Source organism: Tribolium castaneum, chromosome 8 (genome assembly GCF_031307605.1).
Source record: "Tribolium castaneum strain GA2 chromosome 8, icTriCast1.1, whole genome shotgun sequence".
Classification (NCBI taxonomy): domain Eukaryota; kingdom Metazoa; phylum Arthropoda; class Insecta; order Coleoptera; family Tenebrionidae; genus Tribolium; species Tribolium castaneum.
This window is the reverse complement of record NC_087401.1, coordinates 8,252,803-8,271,501: the sequence shown is the minus strand read 5'-3', so window position 1 is coordinate 8,271,501 and position 18,699 is coordinate 8,252,803. Positions and strand designations below refer to the sequence as shown.

General features: G+C 34.4%; 2 protein-coding genes and 1 long non-coding RNA gene across 4 annotated transcripts; 1 reads left to right on the top strand and 2 right to left on the bottom strand.

Annotated features, from left to right (window-relative positions):
* Positions 1 to 1,037: 1,037 nt before the first annotated feature.
* LOC100142364 (tubulin gamma-1 chain) lies at positions 1,038 to 11,206 on the bottom strand. Of its 2 annotated transcripts, none has more exons than XM_001811152.4 (4): positions 11,030 to 11,206; positions 10,493 to 10,979; positions 4,246 to 4,867; positions 1,038 to 1,305 (listed from the first exon to the last, which is right to left on the bottom strand). In XM_001811152.4, exons 1-4 carry the CDS (start codon positions 11,076 to 11,078, stop codon positions 1,114 to 1,116), a joined length of 1,350 nt encoding a protein of 449 aa, XP_001811204.1. In that variant the 5' UTR covers positions 11,079 to 11,206; the 3' UTR covers positions 1,038 to 1,113. The 2 variants fall into 2 exon arrangements, with proteins under 2 accessions (XP_001811204.1, XP_008195032.1); XM_008196810.3 differs by having other exon boundaries at positions 4,246 to 4,870; positions 11,030 to 11,204.
* Positions 9,383 to 10,474, bottom strand: LOC107398118 (uncharacterized). Its single transcript, XR_001575064.2, has 2 exons — positions 9,743 to 10,474; positions 9,383 to 9,639 (listed from the first exon to the last, which is right to left on the bottom strand). It is a non-coding gene; the product is annotated as an uncharacterized LOC107398118 (long non-coding RNA).
* Positions 11,198 to 14,547, top strand: dtr (defective transmitter release). Its single transcript, XM_008196753.3, has 4 exons — positions 11,198 to 11,332; positions 11,376 to 11,931; positions 11,978 to 12,128; positions 12,934 to 14,547. Exons 1-4 carry the CDS (start codon positions 11,265 to 11,267, stop codon positions 14,520 to 14,522), a joined length of 2,364 nt encoding a protein of 787 aa, XP_008194975.1. The 5' UTR covers positions 11,198 to 11,264; the 3' UTR covers positions 14,523 to 14,547.
* The last annotated feature ends 4,152 nt before the right edge of the window (positions 14,548 to 18,699 follow it).

The window sequence follows — 18,699 nt, the reverse complement described above, 5'->3', positions numbered from 1 at the left end:
CTTGGAGCAAATATTTAGCTTTGGCGAATTTGTAAACAGCTTCGGGGGAATTGTCCAAACGCCAGGCTTCTTGTAGCGTTTTTTCGCCTTCGAGTTTGAGTGCCTCAGCCTTGTTTGATTTGATTGAATTGAGGAGAGTTACGTCGAGGGCAAGTCTTAATGCTTCATCAAACTTGAGCACAGCTGTCTCGTTTTGGTTCTGTTCTTGTAATTGTAAACCCTCCTGGTTGAGCTTCTTGGCGTCTTGATTGACTTTCGCCTCTCTGGCGATGCGGAAATTGTCTTCAATTAAAGTGGCCGTTTCTGGGGTTTTGACCAGTTTGAGTGCTTCCCCGAACTTGCGCAAAGCCTGGTCAAAGTGTGACGTTTTCAAAAGTTGCAAACCTTCATTATTCAGGGTTTTAGCGCGCTTATCGTCATCATTGTTTGCCTTCACTGTTTTCAACTTCTCGGTGCTTTTACGTAGCGATAGAATTGTCGTCTCCTGATTGGCTTTCTGGGACGCTTCAAGGAACTTAACGGACGCCTCTGTGTATTTCCCACATTTCATTAACTTGCAACCGTCTGAAATGAGCTTTTCGGCCTTTTGGTCCTCGATTTGTTCTTCCGTGTTTCGAATTATTAGTTCTACGACACGGGGGCCCGTTTTATTACACGTGATATCGTGTGATTTGTTTAAATAGTTGAAATTGGGGTCCGAATCATCAAAAATGTGTTTGTAATTCAACCTGAAGACGTCTTCCAGACCGTTTTGGTATTGAATCCGAGTGGTGAAAGGGCATTTGGAGGAAATTGTTGACAGTTCAATAGTGCGTTCGAGACAACCTTTGACCGGAACAGACTTTCCATTAAAAACCTTATCAGGTCTTAAAAGCGTTCCGAAATCGAAACTGTCAAAATCGTAAACACACAACGAGCTAATGTCACTATTGCTCAGATTCCGAATTCGTAAAATAATACTGACTGTGGAACCCATGTTGATGTGACACTGACAATTTTGAATGAGTCATGTTAGCTTATCTTTAAACAAACAACTCTTGTTTGCAAAAATCTAATTATAACTTAAACTTAATTACAACATTCATTTACAAAAGAAGAGAGCTTTATTATGGCTTATGTTTGGCCCCAAGTGCAGTAATCCTCCTTAGTGGCCGCTATGTACTCGTCGACCAAATCCTGGACCACCTCGCGACTAGAATCCAACTCATTCAGATTGTCTTTGAACATTTCTTCCTTCCGGAATTGGTCCAGAAACGCTTCGCGTTTCCGCAGCTTGTCGTACTGGGCCAAAGCCCGCTCAAACAACTGAAAAAAAATAAATAAAAAATTTGACTGGAAATTGGGTTTTTTACAAGACAATTTTATATTTAAATTCCGCGCTCAAAATTTCATCAAAAATGCCATTAATAGTTATTTAATAAACTAGTTTGTTAATTAAACTATTAAAGGCACTCACTCGCTGTCGCTCGTTCGTGCTTTAATCAATTTCGTTTATTAATCGCCTATTCACAAACGCGTTTATTACAATATTTGTTTGTTAATCGTAAACTCCTTTTCTGTGACAAAATTAGAAATTAATTACAAATCAAAACCAATTTCATCTTTTTCATAGCATCGATAAAGATGAGACCTTATAAAAGACCATTTTTAATTTTGTAACACATTCCATTCATTTTTCCACACAGAAGAGAATAACGTCAACTCCATGCATTTTCATTTTCACATTATCACATTTGGTACAAAAACATAGTTACCATTAAATAGTCGCCATTGTTTTTTTGTTTGATTGAATATAACTCAGGGCCTCCTTGATTGATAACAGACTTTTACCACAGATGAGGTGCCTTAATCTGTGCTTTTACGTCTTTTGTACGGCCTGTCGCGTTGTTGAGTTTCAGGCCTCAAACCTGTTTTGAAGAGGGCGCTGATGGACGGTCATTTAACAAGTGTTCATTTAATTTAATTAATAATTCGTTCTCAACCTTACTTTTTGACAATTAAAAAGATAACAGATTTTCATAAAAATATTTATTTAAAAAATTAACTGTCGAAAATGTCTTTCTTGTTGTTCAACACACATAACACATCGCCTTTGAACATTATTTATCAATCTTACGTTATGAGTTCTGGTGAGTTGGTTTAGTAGGCAACCAACAATACAATGATAAAAATTATTCCACGACATCCGTAAAAATGTCAGGGCGATTTTTTTTAATGATAAACACCTGATATAAATTTTATACAGAATATTAGTTTGCTGAGTTTGCATATGAGTGTATCAGTGATGCTGATGAGATATAATATAATCAGGAAATAAAAGAGGCATGTTTTATGTTCAATATTTTTGCTTCTTTTTCAGATTAATTTAATTTGTGTTTTATTTGTTTTATTTACAAATTTAAAATTTTGGATTGACAACTTTTTCGACGTATACAGCGTGCTCAAAAACTGATGCACCAACTCAATAGTGTGTGGTAGAGAACTGGTGACATATAAAGATAAAAATAGTAAAAAAATTCTTTGTATTAAAGTTATTGATAAATAACGGATTTTAGATAAATGATATGTGGCAACGTTGTCTAACAGTCATGATCGCAATTCGGAAGTAAAGTTACCGTTGGGGGCGCCACTGAGCTAGGTCGAAAACAGTAACCATAAATAGCGGGAAAATGTTTATTCGGATATTTTGAGCGTTGTACGAATTTTGGGGCTTCACAATTATTACATTGCCTATGCGGAATGATTATTGCATCTTTGATGCAAGAAACTTATGTTGACAAATGAGAGATGACGAGGAAAACACGAATAACGAATGACTGTTTGGTTCACTTTCTTTATTGGAAAATTATTACAAAGACATTGAAAAGCCTACCTTTTGGCATAATTTACGTTTAAATGTATCAGCAGTTGTTAATCTTTATTGTAGTTTTGTAGATTTACCGCAGCATTTCATGATTTTTTCAGTATAAAATTCTAACCTAAAATTCACAAACTTCACTAATTTAGTGGTTTTTTGAGCCCAACTTTGTGTTCGCTGTGATCCATTACTTATAGTATTTAATTAGACAACTGTTTGATAACACTTTGTAATGAAAATTTAAATCTTTTTCACTTTTTATCTACTTTCAAATCCCAACAACAAACACTTTATACCATGAAAAACCGCAGAACCAAAGTCAGAGCTAGTATTTACCACCACGTACTTTTAAAGTGATTCTCTCCAACACACGCAAAATTGTTAAAACAATTTATTAGATGTCAATTAAATGTGGAATTACGAAAATTTCGTTACTGTTTTCGACATAGTTCAAAAGTCATCACCAGAGGGCGTCCAGTTAATTTTATTTCCGAAAAATTTGCACTGTGACGTAAGCAATGAGACTAATGAGTTCTAGAGTTCCTTTATCTACATCTACATATTGTGATTTTTTTGATGAATTTTAATTTTTTAAATTAAAGAAATTGCTAAAGTCTGATAGAAAATTTAAAAATAATTATTCATCGTTTTGTTAGGGAACGATTACCTAGTTTCGTGAAGCATAAAAACATTAAAAAATAATGAAAACTAAGAAAGTTAACACAATAAGTTTGTAGCTTCAGATTTTTTAAAATATGACTAGAAATTTTTTCAACATTTTTCCTGTAATCTGCACTTGCTTCTCAATAACGTACCAGTGAGTTGGTGCGCCAGTTTTTGAGCAGCCTGTATAGCTTAATAAGCCTAGACTGAGTATCCCAGTCCCAGCTTCGCCACCTCTTGTTTGATTCATATTATATTAAATGTGCTACTCAACCTTTCTTTTGCACCAAACATTTCCAATCTGTGAAATTTGTTCGGGTAGGACCACCAGAAATATTTAACTTTTGACATAATTATTTGGGTCGCATTTGTTTGTGCGAGGTAATCATGTTGGTCCAATAATAAAAGAAGATAAATACCAAACTGTGCTCTCGTGGTTTTTCCGTCGCGTTTCTTTAACGAATTGAGCATTTTGACGCTACATTGGCGAGTTTGTCATTTTTGTAAAAAATAAATTACTAGAGAAATTATTTAAAAATGTTCTACCCATTTTAAAAATTTTTGACTGTGTCGTTATTTTTTAGATCGTTATGGAAAAATATCGATCACAGTTACAAAATCACCTTTTCTCAAAAATCGTTATCTGATCGATATTCTCACATAGCGATTATCGTTAAATAACGATCTCGATAAAATAACGATAAAGTTACAAAATAAGTTCTTACCGAACTGATGTTGGTGTGGTTGGCCAGCATGAGTCCCGACACCCTGTGCGCTGTCTGAATATAGGGCGACTTCTTCGACAGCGCCACTTGAATACTTGCAGGCCCCCATGGTATAAACTGAGCCAATTTGCGCTCCCTTATCCTCTGTAAAGACTTATGAACTTGTGTCGGGTCCACCTCCCCTTGAATAATATTCAAAATCGAGATGAAACAATGCTGCGAATTGCGGTCTTGCGACGTCGAAACCATCATATTTTTGGGTTGAAGGAGACGTCTCATAACGTCCAAAACTGTAGTTTTGCGAACGTTAACCTCGTCAGTGTCTGTTGACAGGGGTGTGTACCCTGTCATGAGATAATGTAGGCGAGGGGTTGGTATTAAGGGGGCTAGCAACCCCATGAAATCATTGTTCATGTACGAGGGGTAGCGCAACGTTGTGGTCGAGACTGACATGATGGTGCTGACGAGACTGTTGATTTGGGTGAACGTGGGGTTTTGGATACGGAGACGGTCAGCAGCAATGCGATTAAGGGCTGTGTTATCCAGAACAACAACAGAATCGGCTGATTCGGTCAGGCGTTTCAGGGTCAGGAGTGAGTTGTAGGGTTGTACGACCACGTCACTACTTCAAAAAAACATATTTTTGAGCCAAACCACGGATATCTAAAGGTTAGGATACGAAACGACGTACAAAAAAAACTTTCCCGTCTTCGATTGCTCCATTAATTTCGCCAGAGAGCGCAGTTGTTCCATTATCGTCTAAATTTTTAAAGCAATGGTTGTATCTGAAAGGGACAGGGGAAAAAACCGACTCCAGTCCATCTCAACTAAAATCACAAACAATCAAATTCAAACTTTCTAACGTAGACACATAATTTTTTTTCAGTGTAGAAAGTGTTCCGTCTAAACCCCACAATAGAAGTATTGACAGTTCTAATAAATATACAGGCTGTCTCAGCTAAGACTTTCGGGTTGTCAGTTATTTGTCAACCGATTGTTATGAAATTTAAAATGCACATATTTTAGGAGGTGGTCTTTCAATTAGGGGCAAAAAATGACCTTAAGTTAAAAAATGAAATTTTAAAACACATTTCTTTTATTTAAAATTAAGCCAAATTACCGTTGGATCACTAAACCCCGAAAAATAAATGGCCACACAAAAAATTAACCAAATCGGCTGGCTGATCCAAGAAAAGAATTAAATTTTGTTGTTAAAAACTTAATCCAAATTTTGATAGCAATTTGGGCAGTCATCTTTTGAAACAATAATGAAGCATTTCTATGCGGCTTTTTGTGTACCACTGAAGAAAACTGTGAAAAGTGTGTGCGCTGTCAGAAAAGTAAAATTGTTTTAATTTGGTGAAATTACTTTAAAAACCAACAACAGTGGCTGAAATTTCTGTGTTGTTGAAAAAGGAATCAATTATCGCCTATGGAAAGTGTCGTTGGACTTTTTGTGAAATGTTATTTATGAAATTTAAAGTTCAAAGAATCGTCAATAATTTGAAGACACAGAAAACGTACCTGAACCAAATCGAGTGAGGACAAAATAAGTCACTGGAAACGAAGCAATAGTTGGGGCTGTATTTCAAGCTTTTGAAGAGAATCCAATCAACAGTGTACGAAATATTTCCAAAGTCCTGAATGTTCAAGTGTCTAGATTTTTCAGTTGTTGTTCAGTCTTTTAGTCCTTTTTGAAAGAATTAAAGCATCCAGTCCCAAAAGTAAGTCAAAAATATTGTTTTTTAACTTTGTATGGGTTAGAGATAATTGTGAAATGTCCCTTCCGTAACAGTTACGTTTCTGCGAGTAGGATTGACCAAAATTCAATGGTAGTGCTCATTTGTCTCATAGAGATCTACGCTTTTGCATCTGTACACACGTTTAACAGTTTGTTTCTCATTTTTCTCGCGAAACAGACGTCTTCCACGAACGAGTTTTCTCTGACAGCATTTTTCACTGACGATAATTTTTTTAATATAAGTCTTAGAAGGCTTAACATTTTAAAAAGGCATGTAAAAATTACATTTTTTAAACTTGAGTTGTTGCATGAATTGGATTTTAATCTTTTCCTTCTAAAATATCTGCATTTTAAATTTCATACAAATCCGTTGAGAAATATCTGAGATATCAGGCTCGAAAGTCTTAGCTGAGACACCCTGTATTTATCTGAAAGTTGGTACTCAGTCATAATTCGTTGAGTTCTGCTCAATGAAAATATTTTCAAGATGGCACTTCTGGTTATACCAGAAGTCACTATTAACTTTCTTATTTTAAATGGAAAGCTATGTTTTTCACTGCGTTTTTGGATTAGGTGAGTTATTTTAAGGGAGTTTTTATCGGCTTTCCCTATAACTAAGTTTAACCGTTTTTGAGAAATTTAGGATTTTTTGAAATTATTTGGATTTACACCTGTCACTTAAAAAAACGGTAACTCGCTTAATTTTAGAAATTTCGAAATCATATTTGGAGAATTAAAAAAGAAGGCCTATATCTTGTTCTTCAGTGTGTTCAAAACTGAAAATGAAGTTCATAAACCCAAAAATTTTAAGGTTAAGTTTGTAGAATTTCAAGTACCCATAACTTATTTTTTTTAATGAGATGACCCATTTTTTCTTACTAGATAGAGGGGAATTTTGTTCTACATCGATCTGTATTAATTTTCCCTATACCTATGTGTGATAATTTTCAAGTTATATCGGTTTTTGTCATTTCAGAAAATTTCATAAAAATTGTCATAAAAATATTTCTGATTAAATTTAAACGATAAACTCTATTCAAAATAAATTCATTAAATGTTGGTTTAAAAAACTTTAATTTCTCACATTTTTTCTCTCGCTTCCATGACAACCTATGAGAAAAGTCGTATGGGTAATAAATTTCCCAATCCAAAAAAAAAGTTATTGTAACTTGAAAACTATTAAACATAAGTATATGGAATGTTAATACAGATCGCTGCAGAATTAAATTCTCGACTATTTAGTAAAATAAAACTTTTGGTATTTCAAACGAAAAAAATGAGTTATGGGTGCTTAAAGTTCTGCAAACTTAACTTTAAAAATTTGGAAATTTGAAAAAGAAAAATCTAGGTTTCATTTCTTTCAAATAAGCTGAAAAATATTTTAAAATTTCTTAAAATGGCAGAGTTATCAATTTTTGAACTGAAGAGTGCGAATTCAAAAAAATAAAAATAAAAACCCTAAACATTTCGTAAACGGCTGAAGTTAGGTATAGGGAAAGCTTATGAAAACTACGTTAAAATAACTTTAGTAATTCAAAAACGCATTAAAAAATATAGCTTTCCATTTAAAATAAGGAAGTTGATAGCGACTTCCGGCATAACCGGAAGTGCTGCCATCTTGAAAATATTTTCATTAAGTGGGACCTAAAAGATTATGGTTGTACACAAATTTTCAGATGACCATCATTATTAGAACTCCCAATACTTCTAATGTGGGGTTTCGACGGAACAGCCTGTATAAAGAAATGCATTTGAAAAAATCGAGTTTTGCCATTTGTAATTTGTCATTTTTAGAAAATCGTAGTAGGCGGTAGAATATTTTTGGAAATTTCATATGTTTATTTATTCATTTATCTATTTATTTTTCTGTGTATTTATTCACTTCTTAGTTGTTAAGGGGTTATTTTTCCAGTTCAAATAAAGACGAGTTATTATTATTATTATTTTTAACATTTTTCTTCTATCTTTAATCGTAATCGCAGTGTTTTGAAAAATACGGGACGAAGTCCAAATTTTAAATAATTCTTTTCTCATGAAAATTTTAGTCGTCAGTTTTTCTCAGTCAAAGCTCAACATTTTTGCATTTTTTCCAAGTAATTATGTCCCATTTCATTACATAGTAGAATTTTGCAATAGTGCATTTGAATTTTTTGTTGTGAAATGGAGCACAAATTGGGAGTTTCTGGTGGATTTTCTTGACTCAAAATTTGTTGTTGAGATTTAGTTTAACATCGAAATTTTTTTCTCATACAGAAAGTCTCATTTTTTCACTCCAAATAATGAGGGAGTTTCCAATTATTCAACAAGTTATTTAATACTCAAATCAAGAAATTAATGCAAAAAAAATAATTCGATAGCTTTAAAAATAACAAAAATATGTTTTTTTTGTCTGCTGGTTTGATAGCGGTCCCGCTTTGAGCCTGATGACGTCACACGGCATCTACTGTTGTAAACTGTTTACACGGTAAGGGTGATTTACAGTAATTTACACACTACTGCTCCTTTCAGCATTGTGTTGAGATCTCTGGATAATTTTATGCAATAAATATTGAAAGAAAGTGTTGTTTGTGATGATTGAAGTAATTTGTTTAAGTAGATACTTTATAAGTCACTAATAAGTAATAACGGATAATAATCCATTTTAATAATCACACAAAAAATCAGCGTTTGCTATTAGATACTTTATTTCCCTCTTATTTGCCTTCGAATTTTTTCAGAATTTTACTACAATTTCTTATAAGGAATCAATATTAATTATTAAGAAATATTTTTATTAATAAAATGTAATTTTATTTTAAAAAAGTAAAAATATTAAGTAATAGAAATTTTTATGATTTTTAGTGTCATACTAATACAGGCGATGCTTGCAAAATGATTTGTGCGAAAAATATGTAAAAAAAAAGTGTTCTACAAACGACTTCCTATAAAACTATCGACACTTGTATAAACAGAAATACAATTTATTTATTTGTTAATGTTAATAGTGTTTACAAAGATATGCAATTACGATTTTCTTGTTTTTTTTTTTTAAGTAATAATGTTCTCGTTTTCTTCTATATTAAAAGGTTTTATAGCGTGGGATTTCTACATTTTATTTATTTTAATTAAGGCTAATAATTCATTAAACATTCATAAAGGATCAAAGAGTGCAATAGATAAATGGAAAATGAAAAATGAAAAGTACCATTAGTGTTAATTATGAAAACCATGGCCTCCTTGATGTATGGAGACAACTTCGTTGTTCAGGCCTGGCGCATCGATAAGCTTCAACGGTTTTTTCGAAACCGTAGATGGCGCCCTATTTAGCGCACTGACGTTTATCTGACAAATAGCATTTGTAAGGTTAAATCCGAAAAAAAAATTGAATTTAACAAGTACAATCAGCAGAAGAGAAGGTGAAAAAGAGCCCACAATGTAATTGATAATTTCTAAATACAAAAACTCAAAAAAATTTATAAAGTAGTAGATTTTTTTCGGGAGTTTGGTGATCCACGAGCGGTGCTTGAGAGTGAGCAGAGGTCCAGACAGGGACTTTGGAACGGACGGTTCAGAGACACTCCAGCAGAGAGTAACGCAGCAGAAGAACGCTGGATCGAGCTTTTTTAAACCATTTCATTTGAAAAAAACGACTTTCTTTGCACATTTTACTAAAACTAAATTAACAATAGCAGGTTTTGAAAATACGTGTGTGCAAAATAGTTTCATTTGCCTAAACAATGTATTGTAAATATCTGCTGATTAAAAGGTTGCAAATACCTTTCAGAAAACTTAAGCCATGTCTTAAAAATCACAGATTTGTAACGCATTCAATCTTAACCATTGGTAAAACCATAGAGTATGCATAATAAATGGAAGGTTCTTTGAAACATCGTTTTCTCTGCATCTGTGTCTGCGTACTAGTGCCGTAGGTTATGCTTAAAATACTTATAAACGATGAACAATCAATTCACCTTGAAATAATTTGTATATCTTCTGAAGCTGAAAATAAAAAATCCTAATGATCGTAAAATGATTTCCTGCAAAAGTTACACTATCCAAACGTTCGTTCAGGGCATAACTTTAGAATTATCCTCACATTTTCAACGTATTTCACGAATGCACACTTACATCTTTCAAATTTATTAGTCTTTAACCTCAAAAATGGTATTTGTCAAATAAACGTCAGTCCGCTAAATGCAGCGCCAGTGGAGAATCAGCCGAACTTAACGATGCGCCAGGCCTGAACAACGAAGTTGTCTCCATACATCAAGGAGGCCATGATGAAAACTATTATTAATTTCAATAAAATGGAAACTTCCTCATTCGAATGCGCTGTTGCAAAATTTTACTATGAAGTGAAATGGAATGTAGTGATTCGGTTGGATTTAAATTAAATTAATTTAAATCAAAGCGCCCTCATTTGTGCTCTGCCGTACTATCTTTTTGGGTGCGATTTTGTACCTCGTTTCGTCTCCTAAGTTATAGCCCTCCGTAGACCAATCAAATAAAAAATGAAACCGACTTTACCTGATTTCGTCCAAATTTGGGAAAACACTATACGTCTGAACTAGCTTTTTTGGGAATCGATCGGACAGCTTCTCCAAAATGTTGGACCCCATCCCCGAGCCGGTCCCCCCAGCGATCGAATGGCACAAGACAAACCCCTCCAAACTGTCGCTCCCATCGGCCTCCCGGTCAATTATATCGAAAATTTCTTCGTTTAATTTCTCCCCTTGTGAAAAACCCGAGGCCCAGTTGTTGCCCGCACCGCCCCCATTTTTGGACAAAAACACGTTCTCCTGGTTGTATAGCTTGGAATAGGGCGAATTGAGGATCGTGTTAATCACTCTCGGCTCCAAGTCAAGGAGTACCGCCCGGGGGATATAATGCTCATCGTCCGCCTGGTAGAAGAACACGTCTTTGCGGTCGATGCCCTCGGTGGCGAAGTCCTCGAGGATGCCTTCGGGGCTGATCCCGTGCTCGGCACAGAGGCGCTTCCAGAATTCAAATCCGACTGAAACCTAACCTCAAAAAACAAACACAATCGACTGACACTGCACTTACTTTGGTTGCCACACTGGCCCAGCTGCAGGGTTATCATTTCGCACGGCATTGTGACACTTAAGGGGGCCCCACCTGTCGCAAGCAACACAAAACGGGGCTATCAACACACTTGTGACAGTTTAAATTCGCCCTTAATTTTTGAAAATGACAGGACGCCGCGATTGGTCGAAATCCGCCATTTTGATTGGTGTTACCAGGCGCGAAAACCAAATTGTTTGATCAATAATTTGCAAAAATGTCGATGGTGAGCCAAAATCAGGAAGAATGCGAATATGGGCTGAAAGACGTGTTCAAAAGCCCCAAGTAAGTCGCAAATTTGAGTCCAGGTCGGTATTCGATGTTTCAGGATGACGAAGGAGTACCTCCTCAACCACTGCAAGGAGCTGAAACTGTACCGCACCCCGCATTTGAACGAAGTCCTTTATTTGCACTTTAAGGGCTTCTCGTACATTGAGAATTTGGAGGAGTACACCGGCCTGAAATGCCTCTGGTTGGAGAACAACGGAATTCGCAGAATCAGTGGTTTGGAGAACCAAAAAGAACTGCGCAGCTTGTTCCTCCACTACAACCTGATCCAAAAAATCGAAAACTTGGAGCACTGCGCCATCCTCGACAATTTAAACTTGTCGCACAACCAGGTGAAGAAAATCGAGAATTTGGACACGATCAAAACACTACATAGCTTGAATTTGTCGCACAATTATTTGGAAACAATCGGGGATATTGAACATTTGGTCCAGCTCCTCGAATTGTCAGTCCTCGACTTGTCGAACAACCATCTCGATGACCCTCTGATTGTTGAAATAATGGGCAAAATGCCCGAACTGCGCGTTTTAAATTTGATGGGAAACCCCGCAGTTAGGAAAATACCAGCGTACCGCAAAACCATGATTTTGGCTTGTGTAAGTCTAATTTTCGTTGGAACGTTCAAACACTTTGATTTAATAGAAAAATCTGCAATATTTGGACGACCGACCGGTGTTTCCCCGAGACCGCGCATGCGCCGAAGCTTGGGGCCGTGGCGGTGTGACTGAGGAAAATGCGGAAAGACAGCGTTGGATCGAAAGAGAACATCGCAAAATAACTGAAAGTGTCGATGGTAACTCTAGTGTAAAATTTTGGAAATTACTTTTATTTTTAACCTGCTTTGTTGTCTGTCTGTCTGTTTCATATTTTCGGAGCCAAATTTGAAAGGGTTCCCGTTGGCCCAATGAATTGAAATTTTGCATACTTACGTAATCTGCGTGACAATGCAGTCCTATGTGGTTAAATACACCCTAAATGGGGTTTTGAAGTTTTAGGTTATGTTTACAAAGGGGTTTTCGATGTGTACATACCGTAACTTATACCAACATTAACGGTATGTTGGTCATTGGGAAATATATTAATACCTAAGCATTTTTATTACGTTTCGTTACAAACAAATGTTGCTAATTTTTTAATTTATTTATCTTGGATGATAGAGATAGACACAGAACAGAGATTAGGATGTGCTTTCAATGCTAAACGCTGTTTTTTATCACATACCATTAAACAAATTTGCACAAATCAGCAAAATAATGGTGTTAGAATAATACGGCGAAACTAAATCTCAGAGAGATAGACGTTTAGAATAAGCAAAGACTAAAAATCAATAAATAAAAAAATTAAAAAAATGTTTTTTAGAAAAAAGCTTTTATTTAAAAGATGCACTAAGAAAAAAATATATTTTTGTATCATAGGAGAATATTTTCGTAAGTCATAACAACGGCATTACAGAATTACTTTCTTAAATTAAACACTGTTCCCAAAGCTTTTGTAAATTTTAAAATCCTAATTTTTAAGCAAAAATATTCTCCTTTGATTGAAAAACATTATTTTTTACTTTTTATTGCATCTTTTCAATATATTTTTTATTTTTTTAGCCTTGATAGCAATGAGGGATCGAAGAAGAGCCGAAATGGCGCAAAATTCACATGGGGATAGTGGCATGGGTACGTCTGTTGCAGACTCCGAGAGTGAAGATAAAGGTGATGAAGAAAGTAGCGATAGTGAAGAAGAACAAGGCAATAATTTTATGGAGGAAAGAGAAACGGAAGATGATTATTCCGAATACCGAGAACGAATCTTTGATTTTGATGCAAAAGTTGCGAAGAAAAGGAAGCTAGTTGAAGAAATAGAAGAAGAAGATAAGGCGAAAGTGGAAAATCATGACTTGGACGTGGAGAAACTGCAAGAAAGACTGACGGAAGAAGTCGGAAGGGAAGATATGGGAGAGTGTTTGAAGAATATGATGCGCGCTGAAGAGTTTGAAGAAAGTGAAGCTCAGGAAGACGATAATAAGAGTGAAGGGCTTGATACTATTCAAGAAGAAAGGGAGAAAGATGATGGTAATCCAAAAATTGTTGAGGAAAAAGATGAAAATGGAAGTGATACCAGAGAAGAAGAATTGGAGGAAGCAGGAAATGCAAAGAACGATGAAGAAACTTATGGAACAGCGTCCGAAACTAACAATGAGTTTGAAGAAAGGTCAGAAAGTGTGGAAAAACATGAAACAGAAGACTGCTCTGAAAAAATGAGTGACAATGTCAGTTTTGGCGAAGACATGACAACTGAATCGAACGAAGAAAACTTGGTAAAAAATGAAGAAGCACCCGAAAATATCGGTGATATTGGGAAGAACGAGGAAACGACAACCGAAGAAGTAAATAATTTGGGGCGTAAATTAATTGAAACTCTTCGTAAAATGGCAACCGAGATGGACAATGACAAGAATGAGACAAGAAGAAACCTAGTCGAAGTGGCTAAAGAAACGAATCAAGAGGCGAAACCAGAAGAAGTAAATGAAGATTCTGAAGAAGAATTACGTTATTATGAAGCGCTAGACATCTCAAGCAGCACCGACTTTGAGCATCTTTTGGACCGAAACGGAAGCCACGCAAAACTTAAAACTGTTGAGAGATTTCTCACTAAGGAAGATATTCCTGTACCGCCTTACGTCGAGGAGTTGGATAGAGCCAATCCTGGGCAAGAGTACAGGGAGATACTCGACTGGAATTTGAAGATCAAAGAAGAAAACACAAAAATTTTGCTCCCGATTCGTAGAAGAAGAATCGAAGTGGATGAAGAAGACGAGTTGTACGAACTCATTCAAGAAATGAAGAAAGATGAAGAAGAGATACAAGACAAGAGTGAAGATAATTCCAAAGCTCCATCTAATCCAAATTTTGTTGAAGATACGATGAACGAGTGTGGATTGTTGGCACAGTCGATAGCTAGTTTGAGGAAAGATATGGCGGAGTTCTGTGACAGTATTGGGGAGTTTTTAGCTAAAACAAGTGGTAAGAAGGGGAATTTGATGAAGCAAGTTGAAGCAGAAGAAGAAGAAGAAGAAAATGATGAATTCGAAGAGTGTGAAGAAGTGGTCAATGAAAGTGACGAAAATGAAGTCAATCCCATTGTGAAACGCAAGGTTACACAAACTCTAGAAATGCAAGTTGTAAACGAGATGTAATTTTTTAGAAATAAATATTATTCGTTTTCGCAAAAAAAATTATATTTGTTTCGTAAAATTTGATAACAAAACACAAATTGAAATAGAAGAATAACACAGTAGGCCAAGAAGTTAAATTACCTCTGCAGTTCTGTCAATAATATTAAAATTTACAGTAATTTTTATAATTCTAGTTCAGCGTTTCTCAAAATTTGGCACTTTAATTTCAGGACGATTTTTTGGGAAATCTATGCATTTTTTATTTACATATAACATTTTGCTTAATCGATTTGTCTTGCCATTCTCTACCTACCTTTAAATTTTTGCTAAACCATTCCTTAATACACTACATAAAATAAATAGAAGCTTGATCCAAATCTAGTGGCGAACTGACATTGTCAAAAATGACTTTTGGCATTAAAAACATACACAGGTGATTCTTTTAGGACCTGCATTAGAAACTTTTCAACCTCTAATATAGCAAGAGCTTTAAAATTTTGTATATGATCCAAATCGAGCATTCTGAGTTCAACTAAATTTGTTTTCAAATGGCTGAGCTTCCGGAACTACAAAAAATTGGCGCCAAGTTTGAAATTTTAAATAGTAACCACATTTTTATTGCATATTTGAATTCATCTACTCAAGCTGAGTAAAATTTACCCAAGTTGTTGGTACTTATCTGTCATGGTTTCAGATTATGTTAATTTTTTTGTTAAAATTTTCATTTGCAAAGGTTTATCTAAGATATCACAGCGCTTGAACGCTATGCGATAAGTAAATATTTTTTTTTGCATTCCATAACCGAAGGTTTGAAGAGTCTTCTAGAATTTTCAAAATTGTCATGGCTACTGTGATTTTTTCAAAATGGATTTCAATACATTTTTCAAATGGAACGACCCTATTTTCTTAACGGCAATCGAAAGAACATCGATATTTATGATAACTTTTATCCTATACCTACCTCTTACAATTTTTCAAAAAAATCACAAAAAAACAGATTTTACTTTGTAATTTACATAGGTAATCAAGTAGACCTTGCAAAATGGTCAACAATTGTCAAACTTCAATATTAGTTTTTAGCTGGGATTCAGTATCGAGTAAGCACTAAAACAATAATATTTAATTATAGTTTATTATAACTTTATTATGCATTAAGTAAAGTATCTCAGTCAGTCTGCCATCGAATTTTGAACTTCTTGAATGAAAATTATAAACAAATCGAACATTTCTTTTAATTAATAGCACAATTTTGTTGTATTTTTCGAAAGTTTACTTGATTAAACATGAAAATAATGTGCTAAAATTCAGTTTTTTTCAATTATTTCATAAACTGTAAGACATAGATATAGAAGATGTTAATAAAAGTCTGCATAAAAATTGATGTTCTTTTGATTGACATTAAAAAAACAGGATTATTTTATTTAAAAGAACAGTTGTATAATCATTTTTTCACCATCATTGAAAAAATCATAGTAGCCTTGCAATTTGACAGTTGACAATCCTAAAAATTTGAGAAGACCCTTCAAACTTTTGGCTATCAAATGAAAAAAGAATTATTCACTTATTGTAAAGTGCTCACAAGCTGTGATATTTTAAATGAACCCCTACAAATGAAAATTTGTATAAAAAATTGACATACGTCAAAAACTATGACAGATCAGTACTAACAACTAGGGTATATTTTACTCAGTTTAAGAAGGCAAATTCAAAAATACAATAAAAATAGGTGGTTATTATTTAATATTTTAAGGTTCGCGCCAATTACTCGGAAACTCAGACATTTTGAAAATAATTTAGATGAACTCAGAATGATCGATTTATAGATAGATTGTATACAAAATCTTAAAGCTCTAGCTATATTAGAAATTAAAAAATTTCTGGTGTAGGCCCTAAAAAATCAGCCTGTATTTACTATTGAAAAAAAATTGCTCATAGGCGTCGTAATAAAATGTCTTTCAAACCCACTGTTAGTTTTCAGAAAATTGTAAGATACGAAGGACGAAAAGTAATAAACAAATTATTAATAATAATAGTAATATTTTTATGTAGCTTCGTCCTCAAATTTTATTAATATTGAAATGACAACTAAATAAACATTAGAGAAAAAATGTACGCCCATGTATTTTAACCAAGTGGGTTCATTTCAAAAGTCTTTTATGTAATGTCAGTTCGCCACCAGATATGGCACAACCTCTAAAGTCCATCTGGAATTAAAATCAATTGTCAGTGTTAAAAATTTTGAAATTATGTTGGAACCCTGCCACATTGCTATAGAAATGAAGGCTGGACGACTAAGTCCAGCTTTGAGTTGCCAACTGACAATTGATTTTAAGTCCGGATGGACTGACTATACCTAAGTAAATAGTGCTTCGTAATTTTTCTCTAATTTCTCTAATAAAACAATGATTTGAATGGTATTTTGAACGTCTCTTATAGAAAATTTTTTTTCTTGACTTTCAATTTGTTGCAAGAAGTCAATGCAATAAATTTTATTACGACTCATGCCACTTAAAACAACTATGACGTCATACTTTTGGGAACGCTAAAATATCAAAAACATTTTGGTAAAATGCGTCTTAAAGTACAGGCTGTCTCAGCTAAGACTTTCGAGCTTAATATCTCAGTTATTTGTCAACGGATTGTTATGAAATTTAGAATGCACATATTTTAGGAGGTGGTCTTTCAATTAGGGACAAAAAATTAAACTCAAGTTAAAAAATGAAATTTTAAAACACATTTCTTTTATTTAAATTAAAGCCAAATTACTGTTGGATCAGTACACCCCGAAAAATAAATAGCCGCACAAAAAATTAACCAAATCGCTCGACTGATTCAAGAAAAAATTAAATTTTGATAGTAATTTGATGAAGCATTTTTATGCGGCATTTTGTGTACCACTGAAAAAAACAGTGAAAAGTGTGAGCGCTGTCAGAAAAGTAAAATTGTTTTAATTTGGTGAAATTACTTTAAAAACCAACAACAGTGGCTGAAATTTCTGTGTTGTTGAAAAAGGAATCAATATTCGCCTATGGAAAGTGTCGTTGGACTTTTTGTGAAATGTTATTTATGAAATTTAAAGTTCAAAGAATCACACAGGAAGCGTCTCTGAACTAAATCGACTGAGGACAAAACACGTCACTGGAAACGAAGCAATAGTTGGGGCTGTAATTCAAGCTTTTGAAGAGAATCCAATCAGCAGTGTATGAAACATTTCCAAAGTCCTGAATGTTCAAGTGTCTAGAATTTTTTAGTTGTTGTTCAGTCTTTTAGTCCTTTTTGAAAGAATTAAAGCATTCAGTACCAAAATAAGTCAAAAATATTGTTTATGGATGAGACATACTTGTGAAATGTCCCTTGCGTAACAGTTACGTTTCTGAGTAGGATTGACCAAAATTCAATGGTAGTGCTCACTTGTCTCATAGAGATCTACGCTTTTGCATCTGTACCCACGTTTATCAGTTTGTTTCTCATTTTTCTCGCGTTCTTCCACGAACGAGTTTTTTCTAACAGCATTTTTCACTGACGATCAATTTTTTAATGTAAGTCTAAAAAGGCTTAACATTTTAAAAAGGCATGTAAAAATTACATTTTTAAGACTTGACTTGTTGCATTTATTGGATTTTAATCTTTATCTTCTTAAATATCTGCATTATAATTTTCATAAAAATCCGTTGACAAATATCTGAGATATCAGGCTCGAAAGTATTAGTTGAGACACCCTGTATAAAAATGAAAAGTCCAGTTGGAACTGAGCTGGACCACCTGTAGTTGGTGTCGTTTAGTCTGCGGTCCGCTGCGCGTGGGGTGGGAGTGAAAGTATGCCAACTGTTTGTTTATTTATTTATTACGTTACAATAACATATAGGTTGCTATAGTAGTCATACACCATACGCTTTTAATTTAAATCATTAACAATAAAAAAGTACAATCTAACCTACAGTTTGAAAAAAAAATGCATGCCACCACAAGAATGTATAAAATTCTCCGTGACTACGCTTATGCGAAACAAAACCGAACCGAAAAATGCGGCATTAGAATTTGTGCCGGACCACGTGTCCGCGTCGCTTCCAAACTCGAAAACATTGTAAAAACGGGACGAGGGATAAGAAGTGTAGCTCGAAAAATCTAAACCCAGCGTTTTTGCTACAATGCCCAGTTTTGTGCCCATAATTTGAAATAATAGCGAGACAATAAAATT

Bases quoted from the DNA above. Each gene is read 5' to 3' on its own strand.
- dtr (XM_008196753.3), top strand. From the start codon at position 11,265: ATGTCGATGGTGAGCCAAAATCAGGAAGAATGCGAATATGGGCTGAAA. The intron at 11,932-11,977 runs GTAAGTCTAATT...TTGATTTAATAG, and splicing joins AAACCATGATTTTGGCTTGT to AAAAATCTGCAATATTTGGA. The intron at 12,129-12,933 runs GTAACTCTAGTG...TTATTTTTTTAG, and splicing joins AATAACTGAAAGTGTCGATG to CCTTGATAGCAATGAGGGAT.
- LOC100142364 (XM_008196810.3), bottom strand. From the start codon at position 11,078: ATGCCGTGCGAAATGATAACCCTGCAGCTGGGCCAGTGTGGCAACCAA. The intron at 10,980-11,029 runs GTAAGTGCAGTG...GTTAGGTTTCAG, and splicing joins GGGCCAGTGTGGCAACCAAA to TCGGATTTGAATTCTGGAAG. The intron at 1,306-4,245 runs GTAAGAACTTAT...ATTTTTTTTCAG, and splicing joins ACCACACCAACATCAGTTCG to TTGTTTGAGCGGGCTTTGGC.